This window comes from Ovis canadensis, chromosome 19 (genome assembly GCF_042477335.2).
Source record: "Ovis canadensis isolate MfBH-ARS-UI-01 breed Bighorn chromosome 19, ARS-UI_OviCan_v2, whole genome shotgun sequence".
NCBI classification, from domain to species: domain Eukaryota; kingdom Metazoa; phylum Chordata; class Mammalia; order Artiodactyla; family Bovidae; genus Ovis; species Ovis canadensis.
The window spans coordinates 73,416,614-73,441,473 of record NC_091263.1 but is presented as its reverse complement, the minus strand read 5'-3'; the positions used below and the strand labels follow the sequence as shown (position 1 = coordinate 73,441,473).

The 24,860-nt window shown below is 61.9% G+C and overlaps 2 protein-coding genes and 1 pseudogene across 3 annotated transcripts in view; 2 read left to right on the top strand and 1 right to left on the bottom strand.

Annotated features, from left to right (window-relative positions):
- CFAP92 (cilia and flagella associated protein 92 (putative)) overlaps window positions 1-5,833 on the top strand; it is a 30,304-nt gene extending 24,471 nt beyond the window's left edge. Inside the window, exons 12-14 of the mRNA XM_069562075.1 lie at window positions 3,636-3,800; window positions 4,125-4,325; window positions 4,396-5,833. Of these exons, the coding sequence (XP_069418176.1) occupies window positions 3,636-3,800; window positions 4,125-4,325; window positions 4,396-4,761 (732 nt within the window). The 3' untranslated portion in view covers window positions 4,762-5,833. The remainder of the gene's footprint in view (window positions 1-3,635; window positions 3,801-4,124; window positions 4,326-4,395) is intronic.
- The window catches only part of ACAD9 (acyl-CoA dehydrogenase family member 9), a 28,767-nt gene continuing 9,738 nt past the window's right edge, over window positions 5,832-24,860 (bottom strand). For both annotated transcript variants that reach the window (XM_069562073.1, XM_069562074.1), the window contains 16 exons: window positions 21,105-21,206; window positions 18,066-18,172; window positions 17,413-17,513; window positions 16,501-16,579; window positions 15,312-15,486; window positions 14,710-14,783; window positions 11,547-11,622; window positions 10,312-10,382; window positions 10,004-10,123; window positions 9,372-9,500; window positions 8,493-8,572; window positions 7,962-8,088; window positions 7,695-7,772; window positions 7,149-7,277; window positions 6,503-6,575; window positions 5,832-6,234 (listed from right to left, as the gene is read on the bottom strand). In XM_069562073.1, the coding sequence (XP_069418174.1) occupies window positions 6,134-6,234; window positions 6,503-6,575; window positions 7,149-7,277; window positions 7,695-7,772; window positions 7,962-8,088; window positions 8,493-8,572; window positions 9,372-9,500; window positions 10,004-10,123; window positions 10,312-10,382; window positions 11,547-11,622; window positions 14,710-14,783; window positions 15,312-15,486; window positions 16,501-16,579; window positions 17,413-17,513; window positions 18,066-18,172; window positions 21,105-21,206 (1,622 nt within the window). In that variant the 3' untranslated portion in view covers window positions 5,832-6,133. The remainder of the gene's footprint in view (window positions 6,235-6,502; window positions 6,576-7,148; window positions 7,278-7,694; window positions 7,773-7,961; window positions 8,089-8,492; window positions 8,573-9,371; window positions 9,501-10,003; window positions 10,124-10,311; window positions 10,383-11,546; window positions 11,623-14,709; window positions 14,784-15,311; window positions 15,487-16,500; window positions 16,580-17,412; window positions 17,514-18,065; window positions 18,173-21,104; window positions 21,207-24,860) is intronic.
- LOC138424783 (proteasome subunit beta type-7 pseudogene) lies at window positions 22,781-23,843 on the top strand (annotated as a pseudogene).

Below are 24,860 nucleotides of genomic sequence, written 5' to 3'. Positions count from 1 at the left end.
AGGGAATAAACTAAGCATGACTTTTCTTCCTTTCCTTTAATTTCAGGCCTTTGCTATGTAGCAGTATAGTCCGTTTGAAAAATGCTTGTCGGTGTAAAATCACCTGATTTAGTTGTGACGTATATGTACAGTATAGCTATTCTTCTGGGATTCTTTAGCTACACAGGTTATTTCAGAAGGACAAGAATAGTTCCCTGTGCTGAACTTCAGGTCCTCGATCCTGGATTATCTATCAGAAATGCGGATTTCTCCGTATCTGTTGATCTTCAACTTCGAATTCCTATTGTTAAGGTGCCCTTTTGAAACTCTGTGTTAGAAAGCTGGGAGTTTCTGTTTGCTAGTCGTTCTGATCTCTTTCCATTCTGCTAGAACGGAAATCGTATGCTCTGTCTGGCTGACCTGACATACCATGGGATCCTTCCAGGTCCAGCCCTGTGGCATAATCAAATAATCTCAGTGGTGGTTTTCATGGCTGAGTGATCAATCGGCCCATCCTCTGGGGGGACCACGTGTGGTTTACGCATCCATCGGTTGGTGGAGATGGGTACCTGTCTTAAGTGTTGTGAGTAGTGCCGTGGTGAATACTGGGGCGCCTCTGTCGAGTTCAAACTGGACAGTTTTCTCGGGATCCAGGCCCAGGTGTGGGCATGTCAGATCCCAGGTATAGCTCGTTTCAATAGGTTGTTCCCCCTCCCCCTTTCTTCCTTGCAGGGTTGTGGGGAGCCTGTCCCTTGGACGGCCTCGGGGGCAGGTGGCCGTGCCTCCGGCCCCATCCTGCGTGCATGGCTCTCGTAGACTTGTGAGGCTGGGCCGTGGGGACTGGTGGGATTTGGCTTCTCGCTGTCGTTTTGACTGGCACACCTGCCGTCATGAAGGGTGCCAGGCTGCTTTCCCTGTGCCGGAGGTGTAAGGCTTTTTCCCCCCCATTTTCCCTCCCTCCAAGAGTGGCGTGAGGGAACCAGCCCTGTGGCCCAAGGCTTCCTGAAAGCGGGACCCGCCCCCTGTTCCCTACTGGCCTTATGAATACGGGGTGCCAGGAAGCGCAGGTGGTCCAGCTGTAGCCCCAGGAAGTGTCCACAGGATGGCAGCACCTTCCCTTGCCTGCCTCGGGTGCCCTGGGCAAAGCGGTTCTCAGGGCAGGTGGGCTTCCAGAGCTGTGCCTTCCAGCAGGGTGTGCCTGAGCTAACACCCCCGGGCGGGCGTGCATCTCCCGGCTTCTTCCCCGACAAGCCCCGTCCTCCGGACTCATCCCAGGTGGGCTGAGGAGGGAGGCTGCAGTGGGGAACCCCAGCCCCCGGACGCGGGAGGCCACGTGAGTCCTCGAGGCCTTGACACGCAGCTCGGGACTCTGGTGCCAGGCAGAGGCAAGCAGGCAGTAGGGGCTTCCTCCCGGGCTGTTGGGTGGTACGGACCCCCGCCCGAGGGTGGGCTTCGCGGCCTGAGTCAGGGAGGTCAGAGGGACAAAAGGAGGCATGGTTTTCTTCCCCCTTCGTTGAACGCTATGCCGACGCTCCGCTGGAGTGCAGCTCGATCGGCGGTGTGCCTGTGGTTGGTGAACAGCCGCCAGATCCAGGCAGGCCCTGTGGTCGGTGCACAGCCGCCGGATCCAGGCAGGCACTTGCACGCAGGCGGTCTAGTCTGTCTGTCTACTTTATGGGCAGGTTTGAGCCAGGGCAGCGTGCTGAGCCATCAGGAGGAAGGTCATTTTTGCGCAGTAACGGTTGCAGATTTCTGTGTCTAGGTTAGATGCAGGGAGGCAGGCAGGCAACGCACACATGTGCTTCTTCACATCTCTATTTCATCCCTTTCAGAGTCCTGTGGGGTCTGGGGCTCACGCGAACCCTTGGGTGGGGGTGCGGAGCAGAGGGGACGAGAGCCTCCAAGGATCAGATCAGCACTTCGCCTCCTCCTCCTGGGGCAGTAAAGGTATCAGGGACTGAGAAGCCAAGGCCTGCAGGAGAGACGGCCAGCCCCACACTGGGGCCAGAGCAGCTGGGCTCAGGGCTCAGGGCTCAGGCTCCCCGTCTCGTCTTATCCCCACCCTCACAGTCTGTACGCTGAGCCCCCCCGGCCGCGGAGACAAACCTAGCCTTTCCTGGAGAGGGTCGCGCACCAGCCTTCCTCACTCCCTTCCCTTCGTGTGAGATGAACCCGCTGGCCATGTCCGCAGGGTCCGCACATCGCCGAGTTCAGGGCTGGACCGTCCCCTTAGGTCCTCGGTTCATGGGAGGGTTGACTGAGGTCAGAGGGCCACCCCGCACTGCGGGCGTTTCCTGCGGCGGCCTGGCTTCTGCAGCTTGGTGTCTGTGGCCCCACCTGTATTTCTGGAATCCGCTGCAGCTCCTGGGCGCGCCCTGAAAGGCTGGCTCAGTTCTCGGTTGCACCTAATGCCCTGAGGCAGCCGTCAGGAACCCTTCTCTTTTGGAAAAGCCCTGGATACTCCTCTGTGGCCGGCGCTTACTTGACACCCCCGCCCCCCTCTCAGCTTTCATTTACACAAGCTGCTCTTGAGACTGGATTGTCAAACAGCAGCAGGCTGGAAGCCGGAGACCGTCTCTCATCCTGGTGGTGCAGGAGCGTGTGTGTGAAGGCATGTGTTGCCCCGCAACGTTTCTCACGCCCGCGCGCCCCCTCCTGCCCATCCTCCCCTCGGGCCTTTAATCCTGGGTCCAGAGCAGCACCCTCCGTGTGGGCTCCGACGCCGTTTCTGCGGCCTTTCCTCTGCTCCCCAGCCCCTCCTTTCTGCCTCTCGGTGCCGCTTCGCATGTTTCTAGCCTCCACGCTCTGGGTCCTTACTGTTACCCTCTTATCCGAGGTTGCCTTTCGGGGAGGAACCGGTTGGTCTCCCAGCTCCCCAGTTCACTCTGCAGCCATGCCGCCGCGGCAGTGTGGCCCATCCACTCGTCTCCTCTCGACCCCGAGGCTTCCACGGCCAGTATTTTTGCTTTGGTCTCAACTTCTGCCTCACAGCGCTCACATCTTCACCTGGTGTTGCTAAATGACTGTGATCCTGATCTTACCTTCTTGTCTTGCCCCTTCGAGCCACCTGGCTCCACGTGTGGCCTTTCCCATGACAAAGCACTGCTCACTCCAGCTGGCAGTCGGGACTCCGCCACTCCCATCAGGCCCAGGCCAGTGGAGAGCCCCAGGCCCCCGGACGAAGTTGCGGCCACTGTCTGCACCCGCCAGGCGACTGTCTGCTTTCCACCCTGGGTCCAGCACAGGCAGGACCCCTGGTGTCAGGTCATCTTCGCGCCAGCCCTGGGGTGAGGCTGAGCAGGGCGCTTGCCCTTTCCCTGGTGCAGGTGGGCCAGTGCGCCCGGGCCCGCCACTGCGAGCACAGCTGGACGCTGGACGCGATGCCCCCCGCGAGGCGCTCGCTGGCCCCCGCCCGCGTGTGTAGCTCACAGCCATGCTGAGGCCTCTCGAGACTAGACCACAGGCCCAGCCCTCGGCTCCCGCTGCAGTCCACTCATCTCCAGTGTGGACGGCGGGGCTGTGTCTCTTGCTTTGGGCGGGCTCCAGACTGCTCCTGGGAACCTGGGGGTGTGGCTGCCTCCCAGAGGTCCCCTCGCCGACACCCACTAGCTGCAGAGGCGCCCTGTATGGGGCATGACCGGCGTCTCCTTCTCCAGAGAAACATCTCGGCGGCCTCCCGGGTCGGCAAGAAGCCTCCCAGCTCTGCAGCGAGGGTGATGCGGGTCTCAGCCCCGAACACGCACACCGTGCATAACTACAGTATCCAGACCCTGAACTCTGTGGAGCTGGCGAAGAAGGAGCTGTATCGGGAGATGGCCAAGGTGAGTGACGGCGCAGGGCCCAGAGCAGCCCAGTGTGCCCACTGCGGGCAGCGCGGGGTGGTGGGAGACCCCGTGGCCGGCGTGGCGCAGGGGGAGCGGCTGTGTTCCCACTAAATGTGAACCCTCCACCTACAGCGGGAGCTGGGGCCCCGTGCCTTCCCAGCCGCGTGTGCCTGTGAATGGCCACGGGCCCCTGGCCTTGCCTGGGCCGAGGCTTCCCTCTAGCACTGGCCGCTTCAGGAGCAGCCTCTGACCCAGGGGACAGGGCCCTACCGCCTGGCCCACTCCGGGGCACAACGCCTGCCCATCTGTGCTCACTCACAGGAGCCGGGCAGGAGGTTCACGTATTCGCAGAAGTACCTGTCCGCCACAGTGGGGCCTCTGGACCCGGAGGAGGAGGAGAGGAGGGCCCGCAGGGAGTCCCGCCAGGCCTGGCGCACGCCCAGCGGCTTCCAGACGGCGGGTCTCCACACCATGGGCACAACCCAGCCCCTGGGGCTGCCGCCCATCAGCGCAGCCATGGAGGTGGGTGGCAAGAGTGGGGCTCGGGCGGGGGTCCTCGGGGCCTCCCCTGACCTGCTGCTTCCCGACACAGGAGTGGAGGGAGAAGGCCCTGTTCACCAGCCTGCTAGAGCCGGTGCTGCAGCGGGAGAGGTGGGGCTGGGGCCTGCGCCACCAGGACTTCAACCTGTACACACGGCCGCCGGCGTTCCTGGAGCTCCCACCCGTGCCCAAGCCCGGGGCAGGTGAGAGCGGGGCCTCGGCCCAGCCAGGGCCGGCAGACCACAGGCCAGGCTCTGGGTGGTACACCGCGCTCTGCTCTGCGCCTGCCCTCTCAGCAATGAGAGGACGCGACTGCCTCCAGAGGCTCCCCGGGGCCCTCCTGGACCCAGCCACTCATCCCTCCAAGAGGAAGGGCCACGACGACCCCTCTGCGTCCTCGTTACCCCCTTGTACGTGAGGAGGGACCACAAGCGTTTATAGGCTGAGAGCGAGCCAAAAACGTGTGACTTAACAAAGCCAGAACCTTTGTTCAGGGAGAGAGCTGACTGTCTGGCGACCAGGAGGCTGGGTCAGGGCGACTCGGGTCTCCTCTGTTCCTGCGCTCCCACGGGCAGCTGGCGACGGAGCCTGCACCAGGAGCGCATGCTGACGCGCCGTGGGGGCCGGCACCCCCCAGGCTCTGGGCGGCGGAAGACCCCCGCTCCCTGTCGGGGGTACCTGGCCCAGGGTCACGTGGGTGGCCCAGCCTGGGAAGGCCCGCCTCAGCTCTCTGTCCCCTTGGGGACGAGGTCCCCAGGTGCACGGGCAGGCGCGTGCTCCCCCTACCCCCATGCGGTGAGAACAGCCCCGCAAGAGATGGGGACACTGCAGGGACAGAGCGGGCCCTGGGTGGGCTCCCGTGCAGCCGGGCCCCTCCTGACAGCTCCATGCAGCAGACACAAGCTCTCCATCCTGGGCAGAGCGCCTCCTCGCCCGCAAATCACTCACAGCTTTGGAAACGACTTCCCCACGAAGCCCCAGGTCGGACCTTTGGGAGAGAGGCTGTCAGGGTTCTGGGCGCTCGCTCGGCCCCACCCGAGCAGGAAAGCCTGGATGCCTCAAGGCAATGTGGAGGGTGAGCTTTCTGGACAAACCACCCAGGGGCCAGACCAGAGCCTGAAGCCTTCCAGGTGAGCATGCGGAACAAGGATGTCAGCAAGGAGGAGACGGGGGCCCGGACCCAGGCCAGCTCGAGCCGGGGGAGACAGTGCTGTGCTCAAGGAAAGGCCGAGGAGCTCCAGAACAGCCCTGCTGTCACCCAAGCAAGCCCAGCGCCGAGGCGCACAGCCCTCATGCTGGGGACCAAGGGCCCTGGAAACCAGCCCCAGACGGCAGGCCTGAGGATCAAGCTCTGTCCACTCAAGGCTGGCTGAGAGGAGACGTGTGTCTAGACTGCCCACACTCGAAGGGCAGACAAGCTGTGCTGAACGTTTCCTGGTACATGTTCTAAGCGCCTTTCGTTCCAAATTAAAACCAACGACACGCATGCAGTTTTCGAGCTGTTTCTTGGAGAACGTGCGGCCTCACAGATGTATGCACCGCGCTGGGACATGTGCCCACCAGCCGCCTCCGAGTGCCCCCCGAGCCGGTGAGTCTCAGCAGCTCCGTGCTCACCCCACGTCCACTCACAGGCCAAGATCGCATCTAGCAGCGGTGCCCACAGGTCGGGGGCCCAGGAAAGGCCCGTCAGGTGAAGAAGAGAAATGGTCAGTTTGTAATAAACCAAGTTCTGTACCTTCAGGCCGCTGTGGGTGTGTCTGGGGCGGCGGCCGTGAGGACACGGGCCCTCTTCAGGACGCCCGGTCTAGGGGGTGGGTGCAGATGTAGGCCCGCTTCTCGAGGATCTGCTGGGACACCTTCTTGACCAGCTCATCCAGGTTTTCTGGAGAATCTACGCAGGAGACAGGAGGGACGCTACTGGAGCGCTCTCTCTGACAAGGGCAGCTCGCCCTATGGAGGGGCCCTGAAGGCAGCAGCGCCGTGCGGGGAGGGGCCTCTGGGCTCAAGGAGCGCGGGGAAGGGCCCCGGGGGCTCAGGCCTCTCCCCACAGTGCACGCGACCTCGGCGTCCGTGCCCATGGTGCCTGGCGCACGTGTCGTCCCCTCTGCTGCCCAGCAGATGCCGGGTCCCCCCACCCCCCAAGCCTAGCACCCACTCACGTTTGTCTAGCTGAGACAGGGTGAAGAGATTCTGGTGATAAGCTTCTGAGCAGAAGATGTTTGCCAACAGAACCTGCCAGAACCAACGTGCCCGAGGATGACTGCCGGGGGCCCTGCTTAGCACAGCCCCACCTTGGAGCCCAACCTCTGCACTCCCAAGAGCCCCGTCTGTCTACCCAGGCGGGCACCTTGCCGGGTCAGGCGGCTGGGCTCGGAAGCCATGGCTTTAGGTTCTAATGAGCCCTACCCCCGGGAGGTGACTCAACATCTCCTCAGCACAGGGGCGTCCCGACCCCGAAGCCGTGGGCCAGAGCGTGTCCAGACGCGTGCAGACACAGAGAGGACGCCTGGGCCTGGGACCCCGACCATTACCCCCTCTTCTCTCCAGCAGGAAGGCGGAAGGCAGCAGCCTCGCGTCCTGAGCAGCACAGACCGTCTGCTGGAGCGGAGAGTGCCGGCCCCTGCCACGGCCACAACTTGGCAACGCCGCCAACCTCGCCAACCTCCCCCAGCTCCAGGTCGTCGGGAGGGCACCGCACGCTCACCTCGCTGGGACACAGGCCTGCAGCCCCCCAACCCACAGGCCTCAGTAAAGCGCAGTGAGAGGAAGCTGCAGCACTGTCGTGGGCCCGGGCGGGGGGCTCACCTCGTGGTCGTGGTCCCGCAGCCCCAGGCGGATGGAGCGGCTGGCCCGGGACAGCACGGCCGTCATCGCGTACAGGTTGATGAGCACGTTGGCGACTCGCTTCAAGACCAGCTGCTCCTCCACGATGGTCTGGGAACGCAGGCGGGGGAAACGTGGCCCTTGGGACCCCTGCCCCATAGTCCTCAGCAGGGCCCACCTCTGCGCCTCACTCTACGCCCCAAGTGTGGGCGGAAACACGTCCCAGAGCGTGGCTGAGGCCAGAGCCCGGAGCTCCAACACTCCAGCCACAGATCAGCTCTCAAGACCCAGGGCCACGTGGGGCTGCCCCTCCCGGCCTCAGGAGGCCTCTCGCCAACTGGAAGGTGCCCCCGGCAGGGTTCCTCCACGCCTGCCTCTGGCGAGCTGAGTGGCCCACAGGGCAGGCAGCCACAGCCAGCCACGCTCTGCACCCCAGCCCTCCAAGGTGACCAGGCCTGGGCCCTGGGGTGGACACTCGCTAGACCGCTGGCTCCGATGCTCGCCTGCCAGCCTCCCAGCCCCAGGCACCTTGCCAAAGCGCAGCAGCAGGCTCTCCACAGAGCGGCCGAAGTAGTACACGTTTTCCTCGAGCTTGTGGGCACCATCCTGCCGGGCCAGGGGAGGGCTTAGCTTGGCAATGCCCACTGTGGTGCCCAGGCCCTCCCGCCACCATGACAGTGCAGACAGGGCCACCTGGGGTCCCGTGGACCGACTGGTCCTCCCCAGTGCCCCGGCCACACTCTTTCTGGGACAGACATACTGACGGGGGGCCGGTTCCCCGCTGGGCCCACTCACCGCAAGGCTGGGGTGCACAACTCCAAGCTTCCCAGTCAGTCCCAAGTCCACGGTGCGGCCCAGGGAGTCCCGAAGCCTCTGGCCGATGGTCTCCATGATGGTGGTCACGTTGCCCCGTTTGAGCTCCCTGCAGAGAGCACAGGCGCTGTGAGCTGGGCCCCCAAGACCAGCTCCCGTTGCCCCTGGCTTCAGGGCACCCATGGCGGCTCCAGCTTACGTCCGCGCCCTGCCCCTCCCCTGGCCCGCCTGTTGGGAGCAGCCAGAGATGCCAGGGTGACTGTCTGAGGGTTACCTCATCGCCCCGGTTGTAAAAGCCGTGGGGCTGGACGACGGGGTGACCTCGGGGCAGGACCCTGGCAGCTTCCCGGGCAGCCGTCCCCCAACCCCCCCCCCTGCAGCCCAGGAGTGAGCTGAGCCCCACCAGGCTGTACCCCCATCCTGGGAAGGGGCGGTCCCCTCCTCCAGCTGCTCCAGCACAGGCGTCTGCTGGGCAGGGGGTCCCGGGGGGCAGGTGGTGGGCACGGCACCTACTTGACCCTTGCAGTCAGGATGCGGCCGGCGTGCTGCAGGCCTGTCAGGGCGATGTACATGCGGAGGATCTCATTGGTTCCCTGGGGCCGACGACATCCAGGTCAGAGGCCATTCCCAGGGGCCAGCTAGGCCATGCTGCTGCCTGCTAACCCTCGGGAAGCAGCTGGGAGCAGGGCGATCACAGGGGCCCGGGGGGCAGGCAGGCTCCTGCCCCCCTGGGGCCCCTGCCCCACTCCATGACTAGCTCCCCGGGGGCCCTGCCCCACGCATGACCACCCTGCAGGAGTCACTCCTTTCTCCAACTCTGTCTCTTTAAGGGAGAGGCAGCTTGCCCCTGGTGGCAAGGGATGCTTGACCCAGGACACAGCAAGCGGTCGGCGGCCACTCTGGTCCAGGCCCAGCTCCTCTGGGAAGGAGCTGGCTGTTCCCTGGCAGCGGGTGTCAACGCCCACAGGGCCCCGCCCCCAGCAACCTGAGTCGTGGGTCCTCGGGAAGGCAGACTTGGCGGCGGCTTGCCCGTCACGCTTGGTGGCACATGGGTCAGAGGGGCAGGGCTGGACTGAGGCCACACCACCGGGCTGTCCCCAGGAGAGGCTCCTCTGGGAGAGGAGGCAGGCGCAAGGCGGCCTCCAGGCTGACCTGAGCCCATCCCGGGCAGTCTGGGCTTCACGCTGAGGGCCCTGCACCCCCGCTGACCACCCCGCCGGCCATGGAGGACCATCACGTCCAGGCAGGGGAGGGGCCTCGGGAGAGCAGTCCTGGGCGGCCTGTGAGCTCACGCAGCAAATTCCCTGGGCGCGCCCTCGGGGGGACCTGGGGAGATGCAGACCCCCCCGCCCCCTGCAGAGGGGTGTGCACCAGCGGGCCAAGCGGGCTCACCTCGAAGATGAGCAGGATGCGGCTGTCGCGCAGGAAGCGCTCGTACGGGTGGTCCCTGACGTAGCCTGAGCCGCCGAGCACCTGCAGCGCCTCGCTCACGCACGTCCAGGCGCCCTCGGAGCTGAACACCTGCCGCGGATGTGGGCCACGGTCAGCACAGGCCACCGGCGGAGCCGCATGGGGAGGCCTAGGCGGAGAGCTGCGCTTCGGGACAGGGCCACCCTGGCCCGGGGAGGGGCCCTGCCTTTCATCTCACTGGTGGCCCTGAACTGACTTCTTCTGCCACCCAAGACAAAACCACAGGACACGCTGGTAGTTGCCTTGGCCAAATACTCATGAAAGGCAATTTTGACACCGAAACGTAGAAAGGCCATAAGCTAGAACAAGGCAGGCCTTCCCAAGGCAGCCCCGCCACTCTTTCCGGTGGGTGTGGAGTTATGCTTTTCTCCTTTCACCGTGACCAGCAGTCAGCTGGTGGCAGCCTGGCACAAAGCCCACCAGGAGCCCAGCGGGGCTCTGTGCCTCTGCCGCTCTGCTCCCAGTGGCGTCCTGGGGTGGCTGGCGTGGGTGCCTCGTCAACGCGCAGGCAGCGGCTGACTGATGGGGAGGATGGCTGGACTGCTGGCCGGTACCTTCACCATGGCGGTCTCGATGGAGCAGTCGGGGAAGCCAGGCGCGTCCAGCATCGCCGCCGTGAGGTAGGCCATGCTTTCCATCACGTAGGCCTTCTGCGCCATCAGGGCAAACTTCTCCTGGAGTGTTCAAAAGAACAGTCAAGACCTGCTGCACAGAGACCCAGGCCTGCCAAGCCGCAGAGCGAGCCCGGGGCCAGGAGCGCCAAGCCGGGGGCAAGCTAGTCTTCGCCCCAAATCCCCGCCGGGAGGGCAGGCTCTCAGTGCCCGCATGGCGGACTGCCCGCCCAGCCCTCGCCCCTCCGCACCTGAATCAGGCCGAACTCACTGAGGCTCCTGTTGAACTGTTTCCTTGTGCAGGCGTACTCGGCGGCCATTCCTGAGAGTGAAGTTATCAAAAACAATTTCCTGCCGTCCTGAAATGCTTTCCTAAGTCATCACCCATGCGCACTCGCCCCTGCACTGACCTCACCGCCCGCCCCCCGCCATAAGACAGCTGTGGAGCACCGCCCCCCCACCGTGCAGACACCCATGGAGCACCGCCCCCCCACCGTGCAGACACCCACGGAGCACCACCTCCCCCACCGTGCGGACCCCCGTGGAGCACCACCTCCCCCACCGTGCAGACACCCATGGAGCACCACCTCCCCCACCGTGCAGACACCCGTGGAGCACCACCTCCCCCACCGTGCAGACACCCGTGGAGCACCACCTCCCCCACCGTGCAGACACCCGTGGAGCACCACCTCCCCCACCGTGCGGACCCCCGTGGAGCACCACCTCCCCCACCGTGCGGACCCCCGTGGAGCACCACCTCCCCCACCGTGCGGACCCCCGTGGAGCACCACCTCCCCCACCGTGCGGACACCCGTGGAGCACCACCTCCCCCACCGTGTGGACCCCCGTGGAGCACCGCGCCCCCACCGTGCGGACCCCCGTGGAGCACCACCTCCCCCACCGTGCAGACACCCATGGAGCACCACCTCCCCCACCGTGCAGACACCCATGGAGCACCGCCTCCCCCACCGTGCGGACCCCCGTGGAGCACCACCTCTCCCACCGTGCAGACACCCATGGAGCACCACCTCCCCCACCGTGCAGACACCCATGGAGCACCACCTCCCCCACCGTGCGGACCCCCGTGGAGCACCACCTCCCCCACCGTGCAGACACCCATGGAGCACCACCTCCCCCACCATGCAGACACCCATGGAGCACCACCTCCCCCACCGTGCAGACACCCGTGGAGCACCGCCCCCCCACCGTGCGGACCCCCGTGGAGCACCATGGCCAGGCCTGTGGGTGTCCAGCTTTCGTTCGCTCAGCAGCCGTCACCTCCCCCAGAACGTGCCACCCCATCCCATGTGTGCTGGGACCTGAACCCTGGCCCCGCAGGCCTGCCTCCGTGCACCCTTCCTTCTGGATCAAGCCGGGACCCCAGGCTTGAACGGGACGGGCTGTCAGGGGCCGGCTCAGCAGCGCCCGCCCTGCCATCCGGGGGCACGGGGAGCCCGGGCGGGGCCAGGTGTCCCCACTCACCCACCGATCAGCTTCTTGAGCATCCCAGCCACCGTGCTGCCCATGCTGAAGCGCCCACTGTTGAGGATGTTCATGGCCACCTGCAGGTAGAGGGGGTCCAGCGCGGGTCAGCCCGGGGGCCTGGCTGGGGAGACCGAGGGCCCTGGGGGCATAGCATGCGAGAGCCTCGTCCACTTTGGCCAGAGGCTTTCTTGACCACAGGAGTGCCCGGAGGAGACAAGCGCCCTGGGCCGGGAAGCACAGTCCCCACCCCTCCAGACCAGGCTGTCATCACTGCGATGCTCACAGCCATCCGTGCAGTCAGCCCAGAAAGGAAGGGGACGCCCTCCGCGCCTCAGGGCAAAGGGAGCCGGGGCTGAGACGAGCTGGGCGTCTGCCTCCAGCGCCTCACTTTCCTGGCGCGCCTCAGCATCAGGGCCCCTCTAAGGGGTGAAGAGCCTGAGGTTCCGAGTGGTGAGCCCCTGGCGGTGCCAGCCCCTGCCTGGCGTGCATGGGGCCCACCCTTCCACCACGGATGTGCTCCCTGCCTCCAGTTCCCATGGTGACCTCCGTCCTCTTCTGACCCCAACTCCCGACCTACAGCGAGGGGTGAGCGGACACACTGCTACCCAGGCACCAGATGCCGGGTCTGGGGAGGCGCCCCCTGCAGGCCCCAAGGGGCACAGACACCGCAGTCCCAGGCAGCAGGCAGCGCACGGTGGGCTGGGGACTACAGGGGAGCACAGTCCAGTGGGGGGTGTCGGGAGGTGGGGAGGAGGGCGCCCAGACACCCAGTGGGCACCGGCACGAAGCCGCAAGAGGGCCTGGGGCCTGCTCGCCTCTCTCAAGGCTGGGGGCCCCAGGCGGAGGCCTGGAGGCAGGGGCGGCAGCACGTGACATGCCCTCGTGCAGATGCTCACCTAGGTGACTCAGATTAAGCAAACGTGCCTCTGAGTTTGAATGTATGATGAGTTGCTCCATACACTGAGTGGAGACTCTTTCAACACAGATCCTACGGGGTTGGGGGGACTGGAAGCATCTGCTCTAGTCACTGGGCGACAGACTGGGTCCTGGCAGGTGAGTTCACGGCAGCTGGCCGTGGGGCGGGCAGCCCGGCTAAGGCCCAGTGCACAGTGACACACAGGCCCTGGGCCCCTGAGCCATGACATCAGCCCTCCTGTGTCTCGGGACGCGGGACTACGAGGGGAAGCGACTCCCCACCTGGGGTCCTGGAATCTTCCCGCCGGGCTCCTGGAGGCCAGCTCACGATCGTGAACAAGGTCCCCTCATGGCCCCTTTGCAGTTTACCCTGAACTTCACTTACGACAACAGGAGGTAAAGGCTGGACGCCAGCCTCGCCTCCTGGGGGATGATGGAAACCTGGAGGGCTCGCCCGACCTGAAAGGGCTCCCGGGCCCAGGCATCCCTCCCTCCCAACCCGGATCCTGCCACCTTGTCACCTTCCCACGGCGGTGCTGGCTCACCTACAGCCCTGCTCCAGATCCCAGACACGCCGTTCCTGCAGCACCCTGCCCCACAGGCCGGCCGCCTGCTCCCCCAGGAACCTCCGCTCCCCGGGCCTGTGGTCATCCCACCCTCCATCTCTGGAATCACCCCAAGCGCTTCGTGCTTTAGTGTTGAGGCTGACTGGTGGATAACCCCACTCCTCACAAAGCAGGGCTTTAGAAATCTCTCTCCTTCTGCGTGTTAAAACCATCACTTTTCACCCAACACAGTGGAAAAGAAATCCTTTAAATGCTGCGGAGAAGGGCTGGGCAGAGACCTCATGGCAGCTCAACTGTCCAGCAGGCAACGTGGTAACACAGCCCAAGAACCTCAAACGCTCAGGCCCCGACCTGGGGGACTCGGCATCAAACTCAGGAGGCAATGGGACAAGTGTGCAAGACGCGTGCAAGGACACAGGCCACACAGTGCGGCGCCAAGTAGGGAGGGCGAGAGACCGTGGGGGCCTGGGGCCGGCGCTGATCTCAGCACACGTGGCAACGTCGTGCAGCTTGCAACCTCAGGAAGCCACACTCCCTCACGAGTGAAGACTATAGGGCTCGCTGGTGAGCAAGAAATGCCGCCATCATCTCACACGTGCACCAGCATTTCAGCGCTGTGAACTCAGGAATGTCAACAGTGGACGGCGTCTCCGGGACGGCCTTCAGGGAGCCTGGGCCCTCCCCGCGCGGCAGCCGCACAGGGTGCCCCCCTGCAGCTGCTCCCCCACTCTGCTCCACTCCTCGAGTGCTGAGGCCTGGCTGGCACCCTCAGGTGAGTCTCTTAACATCTGTAAGGCCAGGGAAGTCCTGCTTTGACCCCTATGCACAGGCCAGGTGGCGGCAGCTTCCCCCAGGGTGAAGACACTTTACCCCAGGCCAGGTTGAAAACTTAAGACAGGACGAGCATACCAGCTGGCAAGATGTGGAAAACCTGGGGCCCTCAGGTCTGCGTGCTGCTGGTGGGAACGTGAAACCGCAGCCACCGTGCAGGAGCCCGGTGGGCCCTCAGAGCACTCGGCGTGCAGTCAGCCTGTGCCCCCACGCTCCTCTAGCCGTGCCCCCAGCAGGACAGCAAGCAGTGTTCCCACACAAACACGCACATGAGCGTTCACGGCAGTGCGACTCAAATGGCTTGAAAACGAACCAACCCAGGCGTCCCCAGCTGATGACAGGTGAACACGATGTGGTCCGTTCACCCGACACCTCTGGGACTCGGCTACAGAGCGTGAGAGAATCCCGACGCAGATTGCACGCAACGGAACACCCCAGCAGGCAGGTCCACAGAAGCAGACGCTACAGCAGTGGCGGCGGGGCTGGCGCGGGGAGGGGAAGGCATAGCGCTGCTTTCTGGGGTGACGGCAACGTCCTGAAGTCAGACCCAGAGTGGGGCGCTGAGCCCAGTGACCATCTTGAAAACCACCACAGCGAGCATGCGGGAGACAGCAAATTCTGCCACGTGAATTACCTGTCAACGAAAAAACGAGACAATCTAACTCCAAGAGAAAAAGAATCAGGGCGCACACTCGGGACCCCGCTCTGTGCACCCTGCCCTCCACGGGCTGCCCTCCCAGACCTGCAGGCAGGAACCCAGCCCGCCCCAGGGAGACGAGGCCTCCAGCCGGGCGGGGGACACCCGGAGCCCGGTTCTCTCCGCTCCGCGGGCCTGGGCAGCAGGCGACGCACCTTAAAGCCGCCTCCGACTTCCCCGAGGACGTTCTCCACTGGCACCCTGGTGTTCTCAAAGTGGACCTCGCAGGCTGGAACACATTGGCCAGGAGCTCAGCTGCGGCCCGGCGCTCGGCCCCCGGCCCGCATGCAGGCCACGCGGCTCACTCACTCGCTCAGAGCCCCCGTGGCCTGAGCCGAGGCAGCTGAGAGGCTGAGCCCCTCGGCCTCTGAGGGACCCATGAGGACCGTGTGGCCGCTCTGGCCAGGCCGAGGGCCACGTCCAGGACGCTGGCCTCAAGTGAACCAAGTGCGCACTGGGCTGCAGGCGGGCTTGGGCGAGGAGGAGGGAGTGAAGGAGGAGGGGGCCCCGGGGGGAAGACGGGGGTCTGAGGTCCTGAGCCCCGTGACCAGGACCCCTCCAGCCCGGCCTCCCCTGAGGCTGGGCGTCCCACCGGGCAGCGGGAGCCTCACCTGGGAGTCATCACCGCCCTCCTCGCTCACAGTTTCTCTCACATACACACGCATGTAGGCACACACATCTCCTGCCACACATCACGCGCACACACGTGCATGGGCCGCACACTTCATCTCTCGCACACGCGCACAGCGCCACTCACTGTTGGAGCCTCGGATGCCCATCTTATCCTCGGGTTTCCCGTTGGTGACGCCACCAAAGTCTCTCTCTACTATGAACGCTGTGATCTTGTCCTTCACGGAGCCGTCGGAATCAACGACCTCCGTCTTCGCGAACACAGTAAAGATGCTGGCCAGTCCCCCATTGGTGATCCAGACCTGAGGAAAGAAAGCAGCAGGGCTCCAGAGAAAGCAGACGACTCCAGGCCGCCTGTCGGTGCCGGCCGCCCATCACAGCGCACGACAGCAGAGCGAGGCTTTCCCTGGAGGGGCATGTGTGTCTGGGTCTCTGTGTGAGTGTGTGCGGTGTGTGTGTGTGGCAGTTCTGGTTCTAGCACAGGACACCTTGGGGTGGGGAGGGAAGTAGAAGGAGGCGGTGGGGAAGGGGAGAGACTCTTTGATAAATGGCTCTGCACAGAACTTACTTGGATTTTGATTCAATCAACTTGTTTGGGGGGAAAAAAAAACACCGAACAGGTATGAGACAATCAGAAAACCATGGGTGCTAAGGAGACGGTAAGCAGTCATCGTGCTCAGCTGCCTCAGTCCTGTCTGGCTCCCTGTGACCCATGGAGTGCCGCCCACCAGGCTCCTCTGTCCGTGGCATTCTCCAGGCGACAGTACTGGAGTGGAGTGCCTTGCCCTCCTCCGGGGGATCTTCCCCTACCAGGGACTGAACACATGTTTCCTGTGGCCCCTGCACCGTAGGCAGACTCTTTACCACTGAGCCACCGGGGACGCCCAGAAGCCATCATCACGTGTTCCGTGTCCAGCGGTGCTATGACCACCCTACAGAGTCGCACCCAGCCCGCCCCGGCCACTACCCAGAGCTGCAGCACAACAGAGGCAGCAACGAAGGTAGGAGGCAGCTGCGGACGTTCCCAGCAGTACACGCGTGTAATAGAGAAAATTAGCAGACAGACCCACGAGTGCAGCTCAGCGAGGTGGGTGGTGCTCCAGAAGCCCGCAGACTCTTGAGGCCGGGAGGCCTGGGTACCTATCCTGCCGCGAGGCGGACGGGACAGGGGTGGGTCAGGGAGCCTCTCTGAGCCCACTTCTTCCAACAAAGGAAGACGGTCAAGGGGTGGTGTGCCCGGCCCGACGACCCCTGGAGCTTGGGAAGCGGCCAGTGAGTGCGCTGAAGGTCCGGCCACGGAGGCCACACGGCCGTACCTTGGAGCCGTTGAGGACGTAGTGCCTCTTATCTGCGCTCAGCGTGGCCCTGGTCCGGATGGAGGCGGCGTCACTCCCACTGCGGGGACAGACACAGGTGGTTGGGAACAGACAAGCATCCTTAGGGCCCCCAGAGGAGGTTTCAGAGTGGAACAGGGGAGCTGACAAGCTCTTAAAGGGCCAGGTAATAAATGCATTCAGCTTCGCAGGCTCAGACAATGTGTGCACAAGCAGGTACATTCCAGTAAAAGCTCACAAAAACAGGTGGCAAGGTGGGTTTGGCCAATCCCACGTTATCACCTTGGGTGAAACTGTCCGTGAGGACGTTTGGGAGGCCTAAGCAGAGATAGGCGGATTCACACGGTGCCAAGCTCTGAGATCAGCCTGCCGTCGGAAGCTGAGTCCACAGCAGCTGAGACTCTGGGCTGATGACTCTACCTTGCTGAACCTCGGTCCACAGCCTGGACAGTGCGGATGACTCCACCCACCCCACACAGTCTGAAAGTCGCTGTGACTGTGACGCCTGAATGCTTTTTTTATATAAGGAGGGTGGTTGTTTAATCACTAAGTTGTGTCCGACTCTATTGGGACCCCGCGGACTGTAGCCCCCAAGCTCCTCTGTGCATGGGATTCTCCAGGCAAGAACACTGGAGTGGGTTGCCGTTTCCTTCTCCAGGGGATCTTCCCGACCCAGGGATGGAACTTGGGGCTCCCGCATTGGCAAGTGGGTTCTTTAGCGAGCACTGAGCCTCCAGGAAAGCCGATAAGGAGGGTTGCAAAGCATAAAACGGTTACAGAACAGGAGCTGACGGGCCTGTTCTAGTCTGCCGGGGTCACCAGGGAGGAGAAGGGCGGTGGAGATGAGAGCAGGAAGCAGACAGGCAGAGAGGCTGCGGGGGGCGTGGGGCTGACCTGGCTGGCTCCGTCAGGCAGAAGGCGGCCACGTGCTCCCCGGACGCCAGCCTGGGCAGGTACCTGGCCTTCTGCTCCTTGCTGCCGGCCAAGATGATCCCCTGCGACACACACGGCTTGTTCAGCGGCAGCGAGGGGAGCGGGCGCCACGGGCTCGCAGAACACGCTCCCTTCACACAAGGGGGCCGCCTGGAGCTGGCAGCCCCGAAAAATAAACGGGGAGCTGCTGGGCGGCCAGAGAGCCCCCACACGGGGACAGGCCGGGCGGCCCGCCACAGCTTTGGGGCGGGACTCGGCTCCCTGGCAGCTTCTGCACTGCTCAGCTGGGTGGCCGGAGCCCCCTCGCTCCGCCCCCTCGGTCCCTGCGCTGAGCAAAACCACCCAAGGACCGAGCTGTGGGCCGGGGGCCTGCCCTGAGATGCTCCAAGTCCAGTGGAGGACAGGCACCAACCGCAGGGTGGATACGCCCAGGCCCCGAGGGAGCAAACCAGGGAGGGAGGGATCAGTTCCCGCCCACGGCACAGGTAGGCTCCAGGGAGGCTCTGACTCTGACTGGGGCCTGGAGGGATAGGGCGGGGCGATGGGGAGGAGGAGGTTTCCAAAGGAGCCAGCTGCCCCGTCCCCCCACGCGCCCCACTAACCCACACGCTGACCTTGAGGCCGATGGCCTGGTGAGCCGCCAGAGTCACAGCGATGGAGGCGTCCAGGCCGATGACCTCCCCCAGCCGTGCGTACATGGTGTTGGAGAGGCCCAGGCCACCTAGGGCAGGAACAGAACAGCCTCGCTTACTCTCCAGCCCCAGATTCCCCCCAGAAAAGGCTCCGTGAAGTACAGCCCGCTCACCATTTTATAAGGAACACAACACAGACAGCTACAAAGAAAACAAGCCACCCGCTAACTTATCAGTCAGCAAATTTCTGACTACATCCTTCCAGACCTTTTCCAGCTTTATAACAAGCGCAGGCAGATGCGTGCTTTAATACAGAAGCAAAGTCCTTACAGACAGAAAGTCACTTGAGATGCTGTGAACACCTGTCACAGACCCCGGGTTCTGTGGGCGTGAACCGTGCTCCGCGTCCACCCCCAGGACCTCGCGGCGTCTGGGCAGGTCTCTGAGCCTGCGGATGCTGCTGCAGGGGCTGGTGTGCTGCAGGGGTGCCCCGGGCCCTGCAGGGTGCTGAGCTGTATCCGTGGCCTCTGCCCACAAGATGCCCATAGTCCCCCCTGCCCCACAGGCCTGACAATAAAACACGTCTCCCAGTGTTGCCAGACGCCCCCTGGGAGGCACAGCACCGTTCAGGAGCAAAAGGACAAGCGCAGTAAAAAAACAAACCCCACCGAACGTGTGTATCCTGCGTCTCATCTTCACCTTCCAGAGGTGGTGGGCGGCCTCAAGTGCATCTTGCAAATGAAGCAAGGGGTGGAGGGGGCTCTGGGCCCGCGCACAGCCCCAGGGCAGGGCGCCTTCAGGACGCCCTCTCCTCCGCAGCACGGGGAGGGCCGGGCCCCTGCAGGGGCACAGTGTCCCCCGGCTCAGGGGGCCCAGGGAAGCCAGCACCCTGCCGCAGTGCCCACCCCACCTGTCATTCAAGACACTTTGTTCCTAATTGTTTCATATACCGATGTCCGTTTTGCTTCTTAAAAAAAAAAAGTGACCCTTTTCTTCTAGAGAGTGAAAGTCGCTCACTCGTGTCCAACTCCTTTGCGACCCCGTGAACTATACACAGCCCATGGGACTCCCCAGGCCAGAACACTGGAGTGGGCAGCCTTTCTCTCCTCCAGGGGATCTTCCCAAACCCGGGATCGAACCCAGGTCTCTCACGTTGGGGGCGGATTCTTCACCGGCTGAGCCACAAGGGAAGCGCAAGAATACTGGAGCAGATAGCGTCTCCCTTCTCCAGCAGATCTGCCCAACCCAAGAATCGAACCCAGGCCTCTCGAATTGCAGGTGGATTCTCCACCAGCAGAGCAGAGGGAAGCCCTCTTCAAGAAGGCAGCAGTGAAGTCACGGGCGGGGGACAAGCAGCAGGGACAGGCGACGGGTGGGTGAGACCGCGGGGGCTGAGGGCAGGGAGGAGAACTGGGCGCAGAGAGTTCCAACCAGACTTCAGAATGCTTCACACTGGGGACATTTCTGAAAACTATCTGGGGGGTGAGCATAAGGTTGTAGTTGCCTTAATTTCCTAAGGAAGAGTTAAAAAAAAAAGAAAGAAAATGAAATAGTTCCAAATGTGACCATCTTACGATCTCATGAAAGAGCATTTTCACATTCAAGAGGAGCTTATAAAGCAGAGTAAGGGATGGAGCTGTGCAGTCACACACACACACACACACACGTGCTGGCATAAAGGAGGCACAAAAAGACGTATTCAAGTTTCACACAAACTTGTGGGGAGGAAACAATGACTTCTCCTAAATCAGGAAGTGCTTTCTTTAAGACCCTGGGGGAAGCAGACACCATCATCAAACCGGCTGCGTCTGGCAGCTCTCCTCCACACACTTCCTTTCCGCAGCTGACAACAGGCCAACCACTGCGCTCGGGCTCAGCCTCCTGCTCTGTTCTAATACTGGACGCGGCCCCCGCCTGGCACAGACACTTCCCCGGGGCCGGGGACCCCGCCGGGCCTGGAGGCCTGGGGAGGGTGCAGGCCGCAGGCGCGCCCGAGGCTCGGCTGCGTCCCGCCAGCAGCGGAGCAGCTGCAGAGATGAGGTCGTGTTTCCTCCATAGACCATACTTTCTTTTATTACTGTCATTTGGAAATGTGGGAGGAGGTACTCAACGGGACACGAGTAAGAGATACCCTCTGACAGCTTACAACACGGCTACAGACACACAGAAGCAGAGATCCCCTGATGGAGACATGCCTCCAGACGCTGCGGTGCAGCACTCTGTCCTAGAACCTCAGGCTCTGCCTCAGACTGCAGCCGCTCCAGCCTGGGTCCCCACCCTGCACTACGAGGTGGGGCGTGGGTGGGGGGAGAGGACTGCACTTTCACCCTGGAGCTAAACCAGCGTCTGGGCCTCGCTGTGCAAAATGACCCCCTGGCGTGGACACTGTGCTCATAGCCACGGATGTGCCCGGCTCTCAGCCCCAGCAGCTCTCTGACCCAAACCTATGGCCCCAAGCTGACAAAGCTGGAGGCTGCCCCAGCCAGGGCTCGGGGGAGGGCTCAGAGGGCGGGGGGCCATGCTCATGGGAAAGGGTCCCGAGAGAGCACACTGGGCCGGGTCTGGGCCGGTGCCCACACGGGACTGTGTTCCGTCCCTCTGAAACGTTCAGACACAGAGCACTGATGGCCTGGGGCCGCTCCTCCACCAGACACCGCGCTGCCATCAGCCTGCCCAGGGGCGAGACCCTCCCCTCCTCCCCCGTGCAGCGCAGAGAGCAGACACCTTGCAAGTCCTTCCCCGCGCCCCCCCACACCCCCATGGGGCGGGGGAGGGGGAGAAGCACAGAACTCACTAGCTTTTCCTGCCAAAGAGCCCCTTCACCAGGCCGCACACTCACCAGCCAGCCCCCCGAATTTAGCCGACAAAGGGCAGTTTGATTAATTTCAGCATTTTTGCAGCCCGACCTTGGACTTAATGTATTTTCAAAGGCCACCTTTCCAGAACAGAACTGTTTCATGGACAAATACAGAGGGCTTTGTTGAAAGCTGAACCAGGAGGGTGGTGGTTCCTTTTACTCACCATATTCTTCTGGGACTTGCATTCCAAAAAGCCCCAGGGACTTCAGTTTCTCTAAAGTTTCATCTGGGATTTTTCCCTCCTGGTCAATTTTTCGAGAGTCCACTGCCAAGAGGAAATATTTTGATTAAACAACATATAACCCACATTTATACAAACAGAAATAAACAGAACAATTGTATTTTACGCATGTTAATAGTGAAAAGGAACTAAAAAGCCTCTTGATGAAAGTGAAAGAGGAGAGTGAAAAAGTTGGCCTAAAGCTCAACATTCAGAAAATGAAGATCACGGTATCCGGTCCCATCACTTCATGGGAAATAGATGGGGAAACAGTGGAAACAGTGTCAGACTTTATTTTGGGGGCCTCCAAAATCACTGCAGATGGTGACTGCAGCCATGAAATTAAAAGATGCTTACTCCTTGGAAGGAAAGTTATGACCAACCTAGACAGCATATTCAAAAGCAGAGACATTACTTTGCCAGCTAAGGTCTGTCTAGTCAAGGCTATGGTTTTTCCAGCGGTCATGTATGGATGTGAAAGTTGGACTGTGAAGAAGGCTGAGCGCCGAAGAATTGATGCTTTTGAACTGTGGTGTTGGAGAAGACTCTTGAGAGTCCCTTGGACTGCAAGGAGATCAGCCCTGGGATTTCTTTGGAAGAAATGATGCTAAAGCTGAAACTCCAGTACTTTGGCCACCTCATGCGAAGAGTTGACTCACTGGAAAAGACTCTGATGCTGGGAGGGATTGGGGGCAGGAGGAGAAGGGGACGACCCAGGATGAGATGGCTGGATGGCATCACTGGCTCGATGGATGTGAGTCTGAGTGAACTCCGGGAGCTGGTGATGGACAGGGAGGCCTGGTGTGCTGCGATTCATGGGGTCGCAAAGAGTCGGACGCGACTGAGTGATTGAACTGAACTGAAAGAAGGAAACAGGTATCCAGGCATAGGAAGATAAACCCAAGCAAACCTACACCAAGACTAATAAAAGTGGCCCAAGTGAAAGATAAGGGCAGGGTTCTAAAGGCAGAGAGAGAAAAGCAGCTCTTTACAAGGGAGCCCCCACGGGGCTCCCTGCCGATTTCTCCACAGAAGCACTGCAGGCAAGAAGGGGGTGGCAAAACAGACTCGAAGCATCGAAAGGGAAAGACCTGCAGCCCAGAATAGTCTATCTGGCAAGATCATCATTTGGAATAGGAGGAATAAAGAATTTCTTAGACAAGCAGAAACCAAAAGAAGACAGCAATACCAAACCGTCCTGAAAGCGGTATCAAAGGCCTTCTCTAGACGGAGAAGCAGCAGGAAGAAAGAGGAGGAGGTCACAGAGGAAAAGAAGCCGCTTAAAGCAGCCCGTGCACGGATGAAGAACACCTGTTTGTGAAAGTGATGGTGAACACAAGGGACAGCAGAAGGGAAGGCACGCAGATGTAAACCGGACATCCAAATCTTAAAATGTGAGGAAGCAAAGTAAAGAAATGCACTTTTCTTTAAGAATGTGTTTGAATCTATATGGCCATCAGCCTAAAGCAAGCAGATGAAGGGAGGGGTAACATAGTAGACAAACGGCAACCACAGGGCAAAAGCCGCAACAGAGTCACGAAAACCGGAAGAAGGAACAAGGGAATCACCACCCCAGGAGAAGAGAGAGAAACAGACTCAACCTCGAAACGAGGGCTGAAATGGCAGTAAGCACACATGTTTCAGTAACTACCTTAATGGACTGGGTGCTTCCTTCTCAAGATGCAGAGTGGCAGCCTGCGTGAAAACAAGAGCCTACAGCCTGCTGCCCACAGGAGAGCCGCCGCAGGGCCGGGGCCACACCCACACTGGAAGGGAGAGGGTGGGGGGCGGGAGCCATCGGTTGGGGCTTTCTCTTTGCTAACTGCCACAGAAAGGCCACCTTGGAAGTCAGTTTTGCAAAGATAAAGGACAAGCTTCCAAAAGCCCGGAAAACCGGGACCACCACTGCAGGGGAGGTCTATAAGGATGGCATGGTTTCTGGAGGAGACACAAGGCGCTTAAAGGGATGATTGCTGTTGACAAGAACTGTCAAAAATACACTTCCTGTCTCCTAACAGTTACTGCCGTGGTCCTGCGACAGCTGTGGGCGCAGACAAGACGACCCCGCTCACTTCCTTCAGCCTGGACCTCCACTCCCTTCGCACGGGCGGCCTCCCCAGAGCTGCGACGGCCAGTCAGAGGCGGCCGCAGGCAGATGGTTTCCAGGCAGCAAGGTCACCCTGGGGCAGCCCTAGCTCTGGGGGAAGGCGAGGTCCTCGACCCCACCTCTACAGCGTCTGTTCTCACGGTCAGCCGTTGAGTTGCCTTATGTCACCGTGGGTTCCGGCTCCTTGAGAGCCACGGCCATGTTTGCAGATGAATTCAGGACAGACATGGAGGAGGTGGAAGCCGAGAGGCTGGTGAGTGAAGCCACAGCAGCTGACGCCCTCAAGACTTGGGGTCTGGAAGTGCCACTGGTCTCGCCGTCACCAGCAAGAGCGGGCTGGATCCTCTGTGCCGCACACAGTGCCCCAGAGGAAGGGGAGAGGCGGGCCAGCGCAGGGGCGAGAGAGGGCCGCTGCAGTCTCCAGTGGGCGAGCCGCTGCCCTGGACACGGAGGCGCTGCAGCGAGCAGCCCCAGCGGCGGGCGCCCCCCGGACGGCGCTGGCGGGGGCGGGCCACGGCTCCAAGGCTGGGGCAGCGGAGGCTTCCCCTGGAAGACGCTCGGCCGGTGTCTGCTGAGGAAACCCAACGACAACCCAAAGAAAGAAAATGAGGGATGGAAGGTATTTCACGTGAATGGAAATGACCGAAACAGGAGCTGCAGTACTCAGACAAAATGGACTGTGAAACAAAGCGGATAAAGGGAGTTAAAGGGCGCCATCTAATGATGACAGATTGATACACTCAGCAACACACAGGCACCTACCAGCAGACAGGCTCCCCGGGGGTGCGGGTGGCAAAGAACCCGCCCGCCGAGGCAGGAGACGCAAGAGGCACGGGCTCAACCCTAGGCCAGGAAGACCCCCCGGAGAAGGAATTGGCAACCCACCCGCTATCCCTGCCTACAGAATCCCAAGGACACGGCAGCCTGGAAAACTACAGTTCATGGGGGCGCAGAGTGGACAGCGCTGAAGCAGCTGAGCGCGCACGCCTTGGACACCCAAATACCTAGAGCAAACGCTGACAGACACGGAGGGAGAAGTCGCCAGGAGCACAGTGAGAGCAGGAAACACCACGACCGCACGCACAGCAAGGCGCAGACCCTCCAGACGGGGCATCAGTGAGGCAGCAGGTCCCACGACCGCACTCACACCAAGGCGCAGACCCTCCAGACGGAGCATCAGTGAGGCAGCAGGTCCCACGACCGCACTCACACCAAGGCGCAGACCCTCCAGACGGAGCATCAGTGAGGCAGCAGGTCCTGAACGGCACGACGGGGGACTCAGACTTAACCGACATGTTCACGGCACCACATCCAAAACACAGAATTCCAGTACACGTGGAACATTCTCTAGAACTGGCCACATCCTAGGGCACAAAACTAATGCTAAGGACAATTACATGCCCACAAATTCGACAACCTCGAGTTCAAAAGTACAGAGATGATTTCAAGCATCTTTTCTGACCGCAATGGCGCGAAACTAGAAATCGACCAAAGGAAAAGACGTGAAGGGAAAACAGTCACATGGAGACTGACACGCCACTGGAAAACAGGTGGGCCAGAGGGGAGATCACAAAGGAAATTACAAAGGAGCT